This window comes from Podarcis erhardii (assembly GCF_964252035.2).
Source record: "Podarcis erhardii genome assembly, chromosome: 2".
In the NCBI taxonomy this organism is placed as follows: Eukaryota; Metazoa; Chordata; class Lepidosauria; order Squamata; family Lacertidae; genus Podarcis; species Podarcis erhardii.
Window position 1 is genome coordinate 126791624 of NC_138498.1, and position 13526 is coordinate 126805149.

Here is a 13526-nt window from a genome sequence, read left to right on the forward strand (position 1 = left end):
GTCCAGCCCAGACAAGAAAGAGAGGGAGCTCAGAAGAGGAAGCCATTGCGGAGAAGAACTGGACTTGGTTGTTCTCTGCTGAGGGTCTCCTGCCTTTCTTCCAAGGCTTCCCAGGGGCTGCCATGGCCAGAGGAGAGAGGCCCCCCACCCTGAATCCCCTGCAGGGCCCTGGGGGGAAGGCAGATCTCTTCCTCTTGCCATGGAAAAGCATGTCTCAGTTTCCTTCCCCAAGGCTTTGGAGGAACCTTGGGGTGCGGAAGGAGGAACCCCAAATGGAGTTCAGGCTCCTGGCAAGTGGGGAAAGGAACATTAAATGGCGCTTTCCAGATGAGTCTCAATACAATACGATAATCTTTATTGTCATTGTCCCATACAGAACAACGAAATTGAAAAAATGTACATCAGACATTCAAAAACCAACAAGTCTGCTATCCCAACCTGGTTAGCCCCCTAAAACTCTGATACCCCATAATTAAATACAACATACTCCCAAAGAGACTACCTTACACTGCATTTAAAACCAAAATTGCATTTGGATAGAAACTGTTTTTCAGGCAGCTAGTCCTAGTCTTTATAACCCTGTACCTCCTTCCAGAAGGCAGAAGCTGAAAGAGATCATTTCCGGGGTGCGCACTATCCTGCACTATCTCTGCAGCTTTCTTATCTAGCACCTTCTGCAAATGCCTGGAGGGCCATGAGTAGTATGCATGAAAACATCAATGCTAAATTGAGCAGATACCTGGAGGCAGTGCGGATTATTTTGGGGGACTTCACTCACACAGATGTGAGGGCAGTACTCCCAAAATCCCATCAGCACATTGAGTGTGCAATAAGGGGAGAAAGTACTCTTGAGAAGGCGTATACGAACATTAGACGGGCATATGAGGCGCACCTCGGTGGTTCAGATCATGTGTCCCTGCTTCTGACACCAGTGTACACACCCCTCAGGAAAGAAGGCCAGCTACAAACACGGATGGTTACGGTGTGGCCTGAGGGAGCCTCTCAGCAGTTGCAGGACTGTTTCCAGGAGACCGATTGGAATAGGTTTGACCATCAGGATCTAGAAACTTCTACATCAACAGTCCTGGATCGAGGACCATCTAATAAATGATACTAGACAAATGTGGCAGGGAGTTCAACATCTGACTGGTTATAAATCGAGAAATACATCAGTAGTAGAGAGTACGGCTTCCTTGGTGGGAGAGTTGAAGACCTTCTTTGAGGTGACACCAACAGTGGCTCCAACAGGGATGGCAGAGCTATTGGCCTCACTACCTGCAGAAAATGCTGTCAGGGTGGAAGAGGGAGAAGCGAGGCGAATATTAAAGGAGGTAAACACGAGGAAGGCTATGGGCCCAGATGGGGTGGCTGGCAGGGTGCTAAGAGATTGTTTGGACCAACTGGCAGGAATCTTTATGAAAATTTTTAACCAGTCTCTGGCCCAAGCAGCCGTTCCACCCTGTCTGAAATCTGCTCCCATCATTCTGGGCACCACAGTTCAAGAAGGACACTGACAAACTGGAACGTGTCCAGAGGAGGCAACCAAAATGGTCAAAGGCCTGGAAACAATGCCTTATGAGGAACGGCTAAGGGAGCTGGGCATGTTTAGCCTGGAGAAGAGGAGGTTAAGGGGTGATATGATAAGACATGTTCAAATATATAAAAGGATGTCACATAGAGGAGGGAGAAAGATTATTTTCTGCTGCTCCAGAGAAGCGGACACGGAGCAAAGGATCCAAACTACCAGAAAGAAGATTCCACCTAAACATTAGGAAGAACTTCCTGACAGTAAGAGCTGTTTGACAGTGGAATTTGCTGCCAAGGAGTGTGGTGGAGTCTCCTTCTTTGGAGGTCTTTAAGCAGAGGCTTGACAACCATATGTCAGGAGTGCTCTGATGGTGTTTCCTGCTTGGCAGGGGGTTGGACTCGATGGCCCTTGTGGTCTCTTCCAACTTTATGATTCTATACCCCTGCCAAAAAACCCAAAGATAGTCTGAATGATTTTTGCCCTGTGGCATTGACACCCATTATAATTAAATGTTTTGAAAAAGGCAAAGAGATCCACGGAGGATGCTGTGGCAATGGCTTTACATGCTATCCTGACTCATTTGGAGAAGAAAGGGAACTATGTGAGATTGTTATTTGTAGACTTTAGTTCTGCATTTAATACTATTCTTCCGCATAGATTGGTGCCCAAACTATTAGGCCTGCGACTTTCACAGTGTTTGTGCAGGTGGATATTAAATTTTCTATCAAACCGTTCCCAACGGGTCAGGATGGGTTCCCATGTCTCTGCGGATCTCATGAACTCCGGAAATGGTGAACAACACAAGCTATGATCTCGTTTGAGGAAAGGGAATTAAGATGCCTGCTTCCCCATACCCAGTGGATTAAAATGTCCATTATAAGAGACCATAATTTTGGATTGTGACTTGGCTGAGATTTGTTGGAACAGTTTTTCAAAGGCTTTATAGAAACTGGACCTAGAAGCTGGAGAAATACTAATTTGGATTATTAGACGATCATTGTAAGAGTCATATTGCACTGTCTGAGTTGGTTAAGATTTGAAAGCTGGGCTAGGGAGGGAGATGAAGGGAATGTGTCATCTTGGTGAAGAGGAGAAGAAGAAGAAGAGTTTGGATTTGATATCCCGCTTTATCACTACTCGAAGGAGTCTCAAAGCGGCTAACAATCTCCTTTCCCTTCCTCCCCCACAACAAACACTCTGTGAGGTGAGTGGGGCTGAGAGACTTCAGAGAAGTGTGACTGGCCCAAGGTCACCCAGCAGCTGCAGGTGGAGGAGCGGGGAAGCGAACCCGGTTCCCCAGATTACGAGACTACCGCTCTCTGCTAAATACCACTTACCACTGTATGCTAAATACATCTGGGTTTATTCTGGAGTGCAGATTATGAATAATTGTTGCTACAGATGATTTTCAGACGGAGATGGGAGTTTTCTTTTCGGTGCCTGCCCTGTGGAACACCCTCCCAGCAGATGCCAAAGGAAAAAACAACTACCAGACTTTAAGAAGACATCTGAAGGCAGTCATGTTTAGGGAAGCTTTTAATATTTGATGCATTGCTGTATTTTAATATTTTGTTGGAAGCTGCCCAGAGTGACTGGGGAAACTCAGCCAGATGGGTAGGGTATCAATAAATCATCATCATCATCATCTATTTTTTTGTATTTTATATTAAGATTCCTTTATTTTGAATTTAGGAGGACACACATAGGAAGAGGAGAGTTGGAGGTGCGAGGGACCTGCAAGGAACGCAGGGAAGGAAGGATCTCTCAGGGTGGGATATGGGGAGAAGAGGGGGTCACACAGGGGAGAAGTGGGGGAGCCTGTCTTTCTCTGGGTTGACGAATGATATGATATATATGATACAAATGCCATAAACAGTATTTTTAGTTTATATCCCCCACTTCCTCTTTTCTATACAATTGTATTTTGTAAGGGTTGTTTAATATTTTTTGTTTTATTTCTCTTTTTTTGGTTTCCCCTCTGTATGAATTCTTTGATGGCAAGTGAGATGGGAGCTATGAGTGAAGCTCTTTCCACCTTCCATGAACTGATAGGGTTTCTCCACTGTATGAGTTATTTGATGCAAAGTGAGGATTCTCCCATCCCGGAAGTTCTTCCCGCATTCGAAGCACTGATAGGGTTTCTCTCCTGTATGAATTCTGCGATGGGAAGTGAGACTATCCTTCCGATTGAAGCTCTTTCCACATTCCAAGCACTGATAGGGTTTTTCTCCTGTATGAATTCTTTGATGGGAAGTGAGACTATCCTTCCGATTGAAGCTCTTTCCACATTCCAAGCACTGATAGGGTTTCTCCCTGGTATGAATTCTTTGATGGGAAGTGAGATTCTTCTTCTGACTGAAGCTCTTCCCGCATTCCAAGCACTGATAGGGTTTCTCTCCTGTATGAATTCTGTGATGGGAAGTGAGGCTGGCCGCCTCCCCGAAGCTCTTCCCACATTCCAAGCATTGATAGGGTTTCTCCCCGGTATGAATTCTTTGATGGGAAGTGAGATGTGCGCTTTGATTAAAGCTCTTTCCACATTCCAAGCACTGATAGGGTTTTTCTCCTGTATGAATTCTGCGATGGGAAATGAGACTGGAGCTATCAGTGAAGCTCTTTCGACATTCCAAGCACTGATAGGGTTTCTCCCCTGTATGAATTCTTTGATGGGAAGTGAGATTCACCTTCTGACTGAAGCTCTTTCCACATTCCAAGCACTGATAGGGTTTCTCCCCTTTATGAGTTCTTTGATGCAAAGTGAGCTTGGCCCCCTCCCTGAAGCTCTTCCCGCATTCGAAGCACTGATAGGGTTTTTCTCCTGTATGAATTCTGTGATGCAAAGTGAGATTGTGCCTGAGACTGAAGCTCTTTCCACATTCCAAGCACTGATAGGGTTTTTCTCCTGTATGAATTCTTTGATGGGAAGTGAGACTATCCTTCTGATTGAAGCTCTTCTCGCATTCGAAGCACTGATAGGGTTTCTCCCCTGTATGAATTCTTTGATGGGAAGTGAGATGTGCGCTTTGATTAAAGCTCTTCCCACATTCCAAGCACTGGTAGGGTTTCTCCCCTGTATGAATTCTGCGATGGGAAGTGAGACTGTGCCTGAGACTGAAGCTCTTCCCGCATTCGAAGCACTGATAGGGTTTCTCCCCTGTATGAATTCTTTGGTGGGAAGTGAGACTGGTGCTATGACTGAAGCTCTTTCCACATTCCAAGCACTGATAGGCTTTCTCACCTGTATGAATTTTTTGATGGGAAGTGAGACTATCCTTCCGATTGAAGCTCTTTCCACATTCCAAGCACTGATAGGGTTTCTCCCCGGTATGAATTCTTTGATGGGAAGTGAGATTCTTCTTCTGACTGAAGCTCTTTCCACATTCCAAGCACTGATAGGGTTTCTCCCCGGTATGAATTCTTTGATGGCAAGTGAGCTTGGCCCCCTCCCTGAAGCTCTTCCCGCATTCGAAGCACTGATAGGGTTTCTCACCTGTATGAATTCTTTGATGCGAAGTGAGACTACCCTTCCTATTGAAGCTCTTTCCACATTCCAAACACTGATAGGGTTTCTCCCCTTTATGAGTTCTTTGATGCAAAGTGAGCTTGGCCTCCTCCCTGAAGCTCTTCCCGCATTCGAAGCACTGATAGGGTTTTTCTCCTGTATGAGTTCTTTGATGCAAAGTGAGATTGTGCCTGAGACTGAAGCTCTTTCCACATTGCAAGCACTGATAGGGTTTCTCCCCTGTATGAATTCTGCGATGGGAAGTGAGACTGGAGCTATCAGTGAAGCTCTTCCCACATTCCAAGCACTGATAGGGTTTCTCCCCTGTATGAATTCTTTGATGGGAAGTGAGATGTGCACTTTGATTAAAGCTCTTCCCACATTCCAAGCATTGATAGGGTTTCTCCCCTGTATGAATCATTTGATGAGAATTGAGATGGGCCCTCTGACTGAAGCTCTTCCCACATTCCAAGCACTGATACAATTTCTCCCTGCTCTGTCCTCTTTTGTGTGCAGTGAGGCTATCCCTCTGAACGAAGCTCTTTCTTTGACTGGAAGTGTCCTGGGACCTCTGACGGATGTTCTCTCCACACTCTGAATGTTTATATGACTTCTCCACTATGTGGATTCTGTTGTGCTCCCCCTTGTTCTTCCCTTCCCGTTCATCTCCATCTGCAATGAAGACAGAAGCGAATTAGAGCCTCAGGAAGAAATAGAGCTCCAGATCATTGAACGAAGTTAATTAATGCTTGTGATAGAGGAAGAACTAAAAATAGTTAGATGTGGGGCCTTTCTATACTTTTCACTGCCTTTGTTGGCCGGTATTTACTGACCTATTGCTTGGCTTTTATCTGGAATGGATTTTGTTCCTGCTCAATCCTGGAATCCACTCCATCTCCAAGGTCAGTCATCTCTTTGGTCAATCAAATGCGAACAGAAGAAAAAACAACACGCAAATGGCATGCGAAGACTTAGTCTTCATATTTGTATCATTTATTAGTCCTATGATCCTTGTTTTTAAAAGCAAATAAGAAGTTATTCCAAAAAGAAAAAGACAACACACAGAGGCCCCATCTGCATTCAGACTGTAAAGCAGGGATCAGTGAGTTGTCTGGCATTGGCAGGGCATTCAGATCACAGAACTGGTTTTAGATATTTAGAGCTGCCAATTCATTGCGGCGGGCGGGGAGCTGTGATCTATTCCTGGCTCAAATTGCCTGCAGATGACAAAAGGAGCAGGCAGGCAGGCAGGTAGGTGGGGGAGCCCGAAAAGGTGCTCCCCTTCTCCATCTCCATCCTGTGAGGAGAATCAGAACTTACAGGGTTAAACAGTTCTGAGTGACGTCTCACATTCTGAGGCGTGGCTATGTTCACAGAGGGGAGTGTTTCTCTGTGTGTCTTCTTTCACTTTTGCTGAGAAGCGGAGAGCATGTCTGGTTTTTCGCCGGGCTGAATTTACGATGTTATTCTACGCAATAAAAGACTGTTGGAGATAAGCAAGAAGCCTGCGTGCAGCCTGAGTTATTACCCACACAAGCAACAGTTTTCCCCGCTGTGTAAACTCTGCTAAGAGGGCCAAAGAGGCTGGAGGAGGTTTTTACCGGCACGGACAGCAGTGGCGCAGCTAAGAAGAGTGCCAGACGCCATCTTGGCCCCATACATCCGCCTGCCTCCCCCCCCCACCCCAATTACTCTCCGGCTCCATCCCTCCATGTCCCCATCTTCCCTCCCCTGGGACTCACCAGATCTCTCGGAGGTCCTCGGGAGGGAACGCTCAGAGGTTGAGTGGAGGGACGCAGGAGACAACCTGACCAGGTCATCCGTCCATCCTCCCCCTTCCATTTTCACTAGGTTTGCAGAATCCATCCCTTTTATCCTTCCTGAGGAGTCAAGGAGCCAAAAGAAGCTGCAGGGTCCTGGGAGAGAGGAAGAAGGAAAGGGAGCCTCAGAGGCCCTGCAGGGATTCTCCTGCCCTAGATATTCTCCTGCCCCTGGAGAAGCACAAATGGGGCAGCCCCTTCCCAACAGAAGCCCCATTTCTATACCTCTCTAGTGGTTCCAAAAAATCAGGTAGGCTACTTGCGTGGCAATTAAAGAAAAAATAAGAAGAGAGAGTAATAGAGAAATGAAAAATAATTGAAGATCCTAAAGAAATATGCAAAGAAAAATTAAATCACTATAGGAAGTTTTACCGTGCAAAAGAAGAAGACCAAGAGGAAATGGAAAGACACATAGCACAAAATAGACTCCCAACAATAGCAGATTGGAAAATAGAACAACTAAATGTACCAACAGCGATGATGGAGGTGCAGCAATCTCAAAAGCAAAGATAGGAAAGTCCCCAGGTAAGGATGGATTATCGGCGGCATTTCATAAGAAGTTAGAAGATATATTATCAGAACCAATGAAACAGTACTGAACGGAATTTTAAAAGAAGGAAGAATACCAAAATCATGGGAAGAAGCATTTATCACACTGATAGCCAAACAAGGAGCAGATCCAACACTAATCAAAAATTATAGACCTATATCATTGTTCAATAATGATTATAAAATATTTGCTAACATCCTAGCCAACAGGTTAAAAAAAAGTATTGAATGAAATAATACACAGAGATCAGGCTGGCTTCTTACCAGGCAGATACATGAACAATAAAATGAGAAAAATAATTGATATTTTAGAATATTTAGAAGCAAGATCAGATAAAAAAGGCATTTTGATGCTGATAGACAGGCAAAAGGTATTTGACAACATCTCTTGGAGCTCCATGAAAAAAACTACAGAAAAAACATGACTTAGAGAAAATATTCTTAGGGGTGTTGAGGCAAAATATTGAAATCAGAGAGCCAAATTGATACTAAATAGTGAAATAAGAGAAGTAAAATAAGTAAGGGGACCAGGCAAGGCTGCCCCCTTTCGCCTCTACTTTTTATTACGGTACTAGAATTCTTAGCAATGAACTTCCGGGTTAGCGCCATCGGTAATGGCGGAATTCCTCTGACTAAGAGGAATTTACTCCGTGAAAATTGGGTCTAGCCATCACGGCGAAGGCGGAGACCCTTCAGAAATCACAGGCGGGTGAAGCCTGTGAACGTGGGATTCAGCGGGCACCTTTTGTGCCTGCCCTACTCGCGGGGAAACCCGTTTTTGGGGCTCCGGAGCGAAGTGGGGTGAGCAGTGCGGTGCTGTGAATCGACTGCTTTTTCCACGGAGTGAAGCCGCATAGCCGTTGCCGGAGAGCGCTGACTTTTTCCTGTGAACAATTGGATTCTAAAAGGCATTACCCGTGAGTAGAACAAATTGGAAACTTTTAAAAGAAGAAGTCTTGGCAGCGAAGAGCGTCAGCATCTGGTTCTTCTGCCTCACCTGCAGCTGTACCAACACAACTTAAACCAAGAGGAATGTCATCAGAAGAAGCTTTAGATTGCACTAGGTAAGATAAATGAATCTTTGGAAAATCTCAGCAGGAAAGTAGATGAGACAAATGCGAAGGTGGAGGCTGGAAATACCAAAATTGACATAAATACAGAAAGTATAAATAGTCTGGGACAAAAGGTGAATACCAACATAGAAGCCATACAGAAATTGATACAGGAATCTGCTTCAACCCATCAAATTGCAGAGGAAGCTAAGGAAAAAGTGGCTGCTGTGGAAGTTAAGGTAAGTCAATTGGAAACAAAGAGAGTCCCAGATATACTGAGACAAGTTGAGGACCATAAACTGACTCTTTCTATGATTGAGCTCAAGGAAAAGCAGACGAACTTGAGGATCAGAGCTGTACCTGAATTGGAGGAGGATAGTTTGATAGAATTTCTTACACAGGAATTTGCAGAGTTTTGGAATTTGGATTTGGAACAAGAAGGGGTGAAAATTGTGAGTGCTTTTAGGCTTGGAAGAGGAGGGAAGAAGAACAGAGTGAGAGACTGTTTGATTACCCTCCGATCTAAAGAAGAGAGAGATAAAATTTTGGGTTGGCACTTTCAGAAGACTTTGGAAATATTGCAGACAAGAGTGGAAATATTCAAAGATATCCCGAAATATCTTTTGGACCTTAGGTCCAATTATGGAGATTTGGTTGCTCTGCTGAGAAGGAACAGAATTATCTTCAGGTGGGAATTTCCCCAAGGCCTATCCTTTAGCTTTAAAGGAAGGAAAATAAAAATAAGATCAGTCGAGGACAAAGAAAAATTTCTAAGCAACCACGAAGAGGACTTACAGAAGGGACTTGGAAAAGAACCAGGAGCATCGGACAGAAGATCACCAGATAGAGGACTAGAGCAAAGAGCACTGGACAGAAGATCACCTATACTGGACATAGCAAAGCTATCTTTTGGACTGGACTGCCCAGCGAAAGGGATACCAACACCACCGACAGAACAAGAGCAAGCACTGGGCGCAGTTGGAGGAGACTTAAAGTAACTATACCATGGCACTGCAAATATTAAGCTGGAATGTGAATGGGATGAACTCCCCTGAAAAAAGACGAAGAGTCTTTCATGTATTAAAAAAAAACAATTGGACTTGATTTGTTTACAAGAAACACATGTGATAAGGCTACATAGGAAAATATTGACAAATAAAAGATTGGGACATGAATTCATTTCATCAGACAAAGTTAAAAAAAGAGTAGTACTTTATGCAAAGGAGAGCCTATCACCGAAATTTCTCTTTAAAGATGACCAAGGAAGATTTGTGGCAATTGAAATCCAATCACAAGGAGAGAATTTTTTGATACTAGGCATCTATGCACCAAATGAGGGGAAATCGGAATTTTTTAAGAAGTTACATGAGACTCTGATAGACTATATGGACTATAATATGATTTTGATGGGGGATATGAATGGAGTGGTATCTACAAATATGGACAAGGCACAGAGACAGGTAGTCACCAAGGATGGTAGATTACCAAAGACTTTCTTTGATATGACTGACAATATGGACTTAGTTGACATTTGGAGAATTAAAAACCCTCTGGGAAGAGAGGGAACCTTCTTCTCTGAGGCTAAAATGACATGGACAAGAATTGACCAAATTTGGGCAACTAGAGGGCTGGCTCCAAAGACTAGAAAGTGGAAATATGCCCTAAAACTTGCTCCGACCATAATGCTGTAAAGATGGAATTGAAACTAACACCAATTGGTTCCTTCAGATGGAGGATGAATGACACATTGTTTAGGAATGAAGAAGTGATTAAGGAGGCCCAAAAAACTCTGAGAGACTATTTTGAGATAAATATGAACTCCACTGTAGAAAAAAGAGTAATTTGGGATGCAAGCAAAGCGGTCATGAGAGGATTTTTGATACAACAGAATGCGATTCAAAAGAGAGTCCAAAATGAGAAAAAAGATAAGATTTTGGAGAAAATAAAGGAAGGAGAGAAGAAACTGAGAGTGAAACCAAAGTCACAGGAGATTCTGAAAGAGATAAAGTTATATCAAGTACAATATATGAAAATGATGAATCAGGAAATGGAATGGAAAATTAAACAGATGAGACAAAAGACATTTGAATCGGCAAATAAATGTGGAAAACTGCTGGCTTGGCAAATGAAAAAGACAGAAACTTAACACTATCACAAATTTGGAAGTAGAAGGAAAGGTTATACAGAATCCAGTGGAGATTAGAAAGTGTTTTCAGAGGTATTTTAAACAACTATATACATAGGAAACCCAGAAACAAATGGACATTGATCGTTTTTTGAAAATAAATGGATTACAAAAAATCTCTTAAGAAAATAAGCTAATGTTGAACTACAAAATAACTGAGCAAGAGATAGAAGGGGCCATTCAGAATATGCAATTGGGTAAATCTCCAGGACCGGATGGTTTGACTTCAAGATACTATAGATCTCTGAAAGAATGGATAATACAGCCATTAAAGGAAGTTTGTAACAGAATATTGGAAGGGGAAAGGGCACCAGAGTCGTGGAAGGAAGCTTATATCACACTTATACCGAAATTAGAGTCTGAAAAGACACAGCTTAAGAATTACCGCCCCATATCTTTGCTTAATGTGGACTATAAAATGTTAGCAGACATTCTGGCTAAAAGATTAAAAAAGGTATTAGTAGAAGAAATTCATAAAGACCAAGCTGGTTTTCTCCTGGGCAGACACTTGTCTGACAACACGAGGAACATAATTAACATTCTAGAAAAGTTACAAGTGAATATTAATACTAAAGCAGTTTTGATATTTGTGGACGCGGAGAAAGCCTTTGACAATATTTCTTGGAGTTTTATGAAGAAAAATCTACAAGGGATGGGGGTTGGTCAAGGTTTTGAAAATGGTATAGGTGCAATTTATTCAGAACAAAAGGCTAAATTAATTGTGAACAATGTAGTGATGGAAGAATTTAAGATTGAGAAAGGAACACGACAAGGTTGCCCAATCTCTCCATTGCTTTTTATATCGGTCCTGGAGGTTCTTTTATTATTATTTTTTTGATCTTGCTGAATTAATTTTTAAAATAGAATACAAGAAGGGAAGGCGGGTGGAAGTAAAGAGAATAAGGTTCTGAAAGTTATTAAAATGAAAGAGTTTTTTTTTATGCTATACTTTTTTCTGTATTCTTTTTTGAATTTTTTTTCTTTTTTGATGTTTTATTGTTTGGATTTTTGAGGTTTGTCTGCTCTTTTTGTGGTTTTTTCTGTTTGGTTGTTAATTCTTTGGAATTTCTAATAAAATATTATTATAAAAAAAAATGGTCCTGGAGGTTCTTTTAAACATGATTAGAAGGGACCAAACAGTTAAAGGTATACAAGTTGGAGCTAAACAGTACAAACTGAAAGCATTTGCCGATGATTTGGCATTGACATTACAGGAGCCAGAATCTAGTACTAAAAGAGTATTGGAACTGATTCAAGAATTTGGTCAGGTAGCGGGTTTTAAGTTGAATAAGATGACAGTCAGCAAAAACAAGACCTGGAGCTGACTGTGGCTCAGATCATCAGCTTCTTATATCAAAATTCAAGCTTAAACTGAAGAAAGTAGGAAAAACCACTGGGCCGGTAAGATACAATCTAAATCAAATCCCTTATGAAAACACAGTGGAAGTGAAGAACAGGTTTAAGGATTTAGATTTGCTGGACAGAGTGCCTGAAGAACTATGGATGGAGGCTCATAACATTGTACAGGAGGCAGCAACTAAAACCATCCCAATGAAAAGGAAATGCAAGAAAGCAAAGTGGTTGTCCAACGAGGCCTTACAATTAGCGGAGGAGAGAAGGCAAGCAAAATGCGAGGGAGATAGTGAAAGATACAGGAAATTGAATGCAGATTTCCAAAGAACAGCAAGGAGAGACAAGAAGGCCTTCTTAAACGAGCAATGCAAAGAAATAGAGGAAAACAACAGAATGGGAAAAACCAGAGATCTGTTCAATAAAATTGGAGATATGAAAGGAACATTTCGTTCAAAGATTACCATAATAAAAGACAAAAGTGGTAAGGACCTAACAGAAGCAGAAGACATCAAGAAGAGGTGGCAAGAATACACAGAGGAACTATACCAGAAAGAAATGGATGTCTCGTACAGCAAAGGTAGTGTAGTTGCTGACCTTGAGCCAGACATCCTGGAGAGTGAAGTTAAATGGGCCTTAGAAAGCACTGCAAATAACAAGGCCAGTGGAAGTGATGATATTCCAGCTGAAGTATATAAAATTTCAAAAGATGATGCTGTTAAGGTGCTACACTCAATATGCCAGCAAGTTTGGAAAACTCAGCAGTGGCCAGAGGATTGGGGAAGATCAGTCTACATCCCAATCCCAAAGAAGAGCAATGCCAAAGAATGCTCCAACTACCGCACAATTGCACTCATTTCACACGCTAGCAAGGTTATGCTTAAAATTCCACAAGGAAGGCTTAAGCAGTATGTGGACAGAGAACTCCCAGACGTGCAAGCTGGATTTAGAAGAGGCAGAGGAACCAGAGACCAAATTGCAAACATGCGCTGGATTATGGAGAAAGCTAGAGTTCCAGAAAGACATCTACTTCTGCTTCATTGACTATGCAAAAGCCTTTGACTGTGTCGACCACAGCAAACTATGGCAAGTTCTTAAAGAAATGGGAGTGCCTGATCACCTCATCTGTCTCCTGAGAAATCTCTATGTGGGACAAGAAGCTACAGTTAGAACTGGATATGGAACAACTGATTGGTTCAAAAATGGGAAAGGAGTATGACAAGGCTGTATATTGTCCCCCTGCTTATTTAACTTATATGCAGAATACATCATGCGAAAGGCTGGGCTGGATGAATCCCTAGCCGGAATTAAGATTGTCGGAAGAAATATCAACAACCTCAGATATGCAGATGACACAACCTTGATGGCAGAAAGTGAGGAGGAATTAAAGAACCTTTTAATGAGGGTGAAAGAGGAGAGCGCAAAATATGGTCTGAAGCTCAACATCAAAAAAACGAAGATCATGGCCACTGGGCCCATCACCTCCTGGCAAATAGAAGGGGAAGAAATGGAGGCAGTGAGAGATTTTACTTTCTTGGGC

General features: G+C 42.6%; 1 protein-coding gene across 13 annotated transcripts in view; it reads right to left on the reverse strand.

Moving 5' to 3' along the window:
• Window positions 1-3178: 3178 nt before the first annotated feature.
• Window positions 3179-13526, reverse strand: part of LOC309334648 (uncharacterized protein) — a 193453-nt gene continuing 183105 nt past the window's right edge. For 11 of the 13 annotated variants that reach the window (XM_081849122.1, XM_081849116.1, XM_081849128.1 and 8 more), the window contains one exon: window positions 3179-5702. In XM_081849122.1, coding sequence (XP_081705248.1) covers window positions 3481-5702 — 2222 coding nt within the window. In that variant the 3' untranslated portion in view covers window positions 3179-3480. Of the gene's footprint in view, window positions 5703-6772; window positions 6947-13526 lie in introns of all 13 variants that reach the window. The other 2 variants (XM_081849120.1, XM_081849119.1) reach the window with 1 other exon arrangement.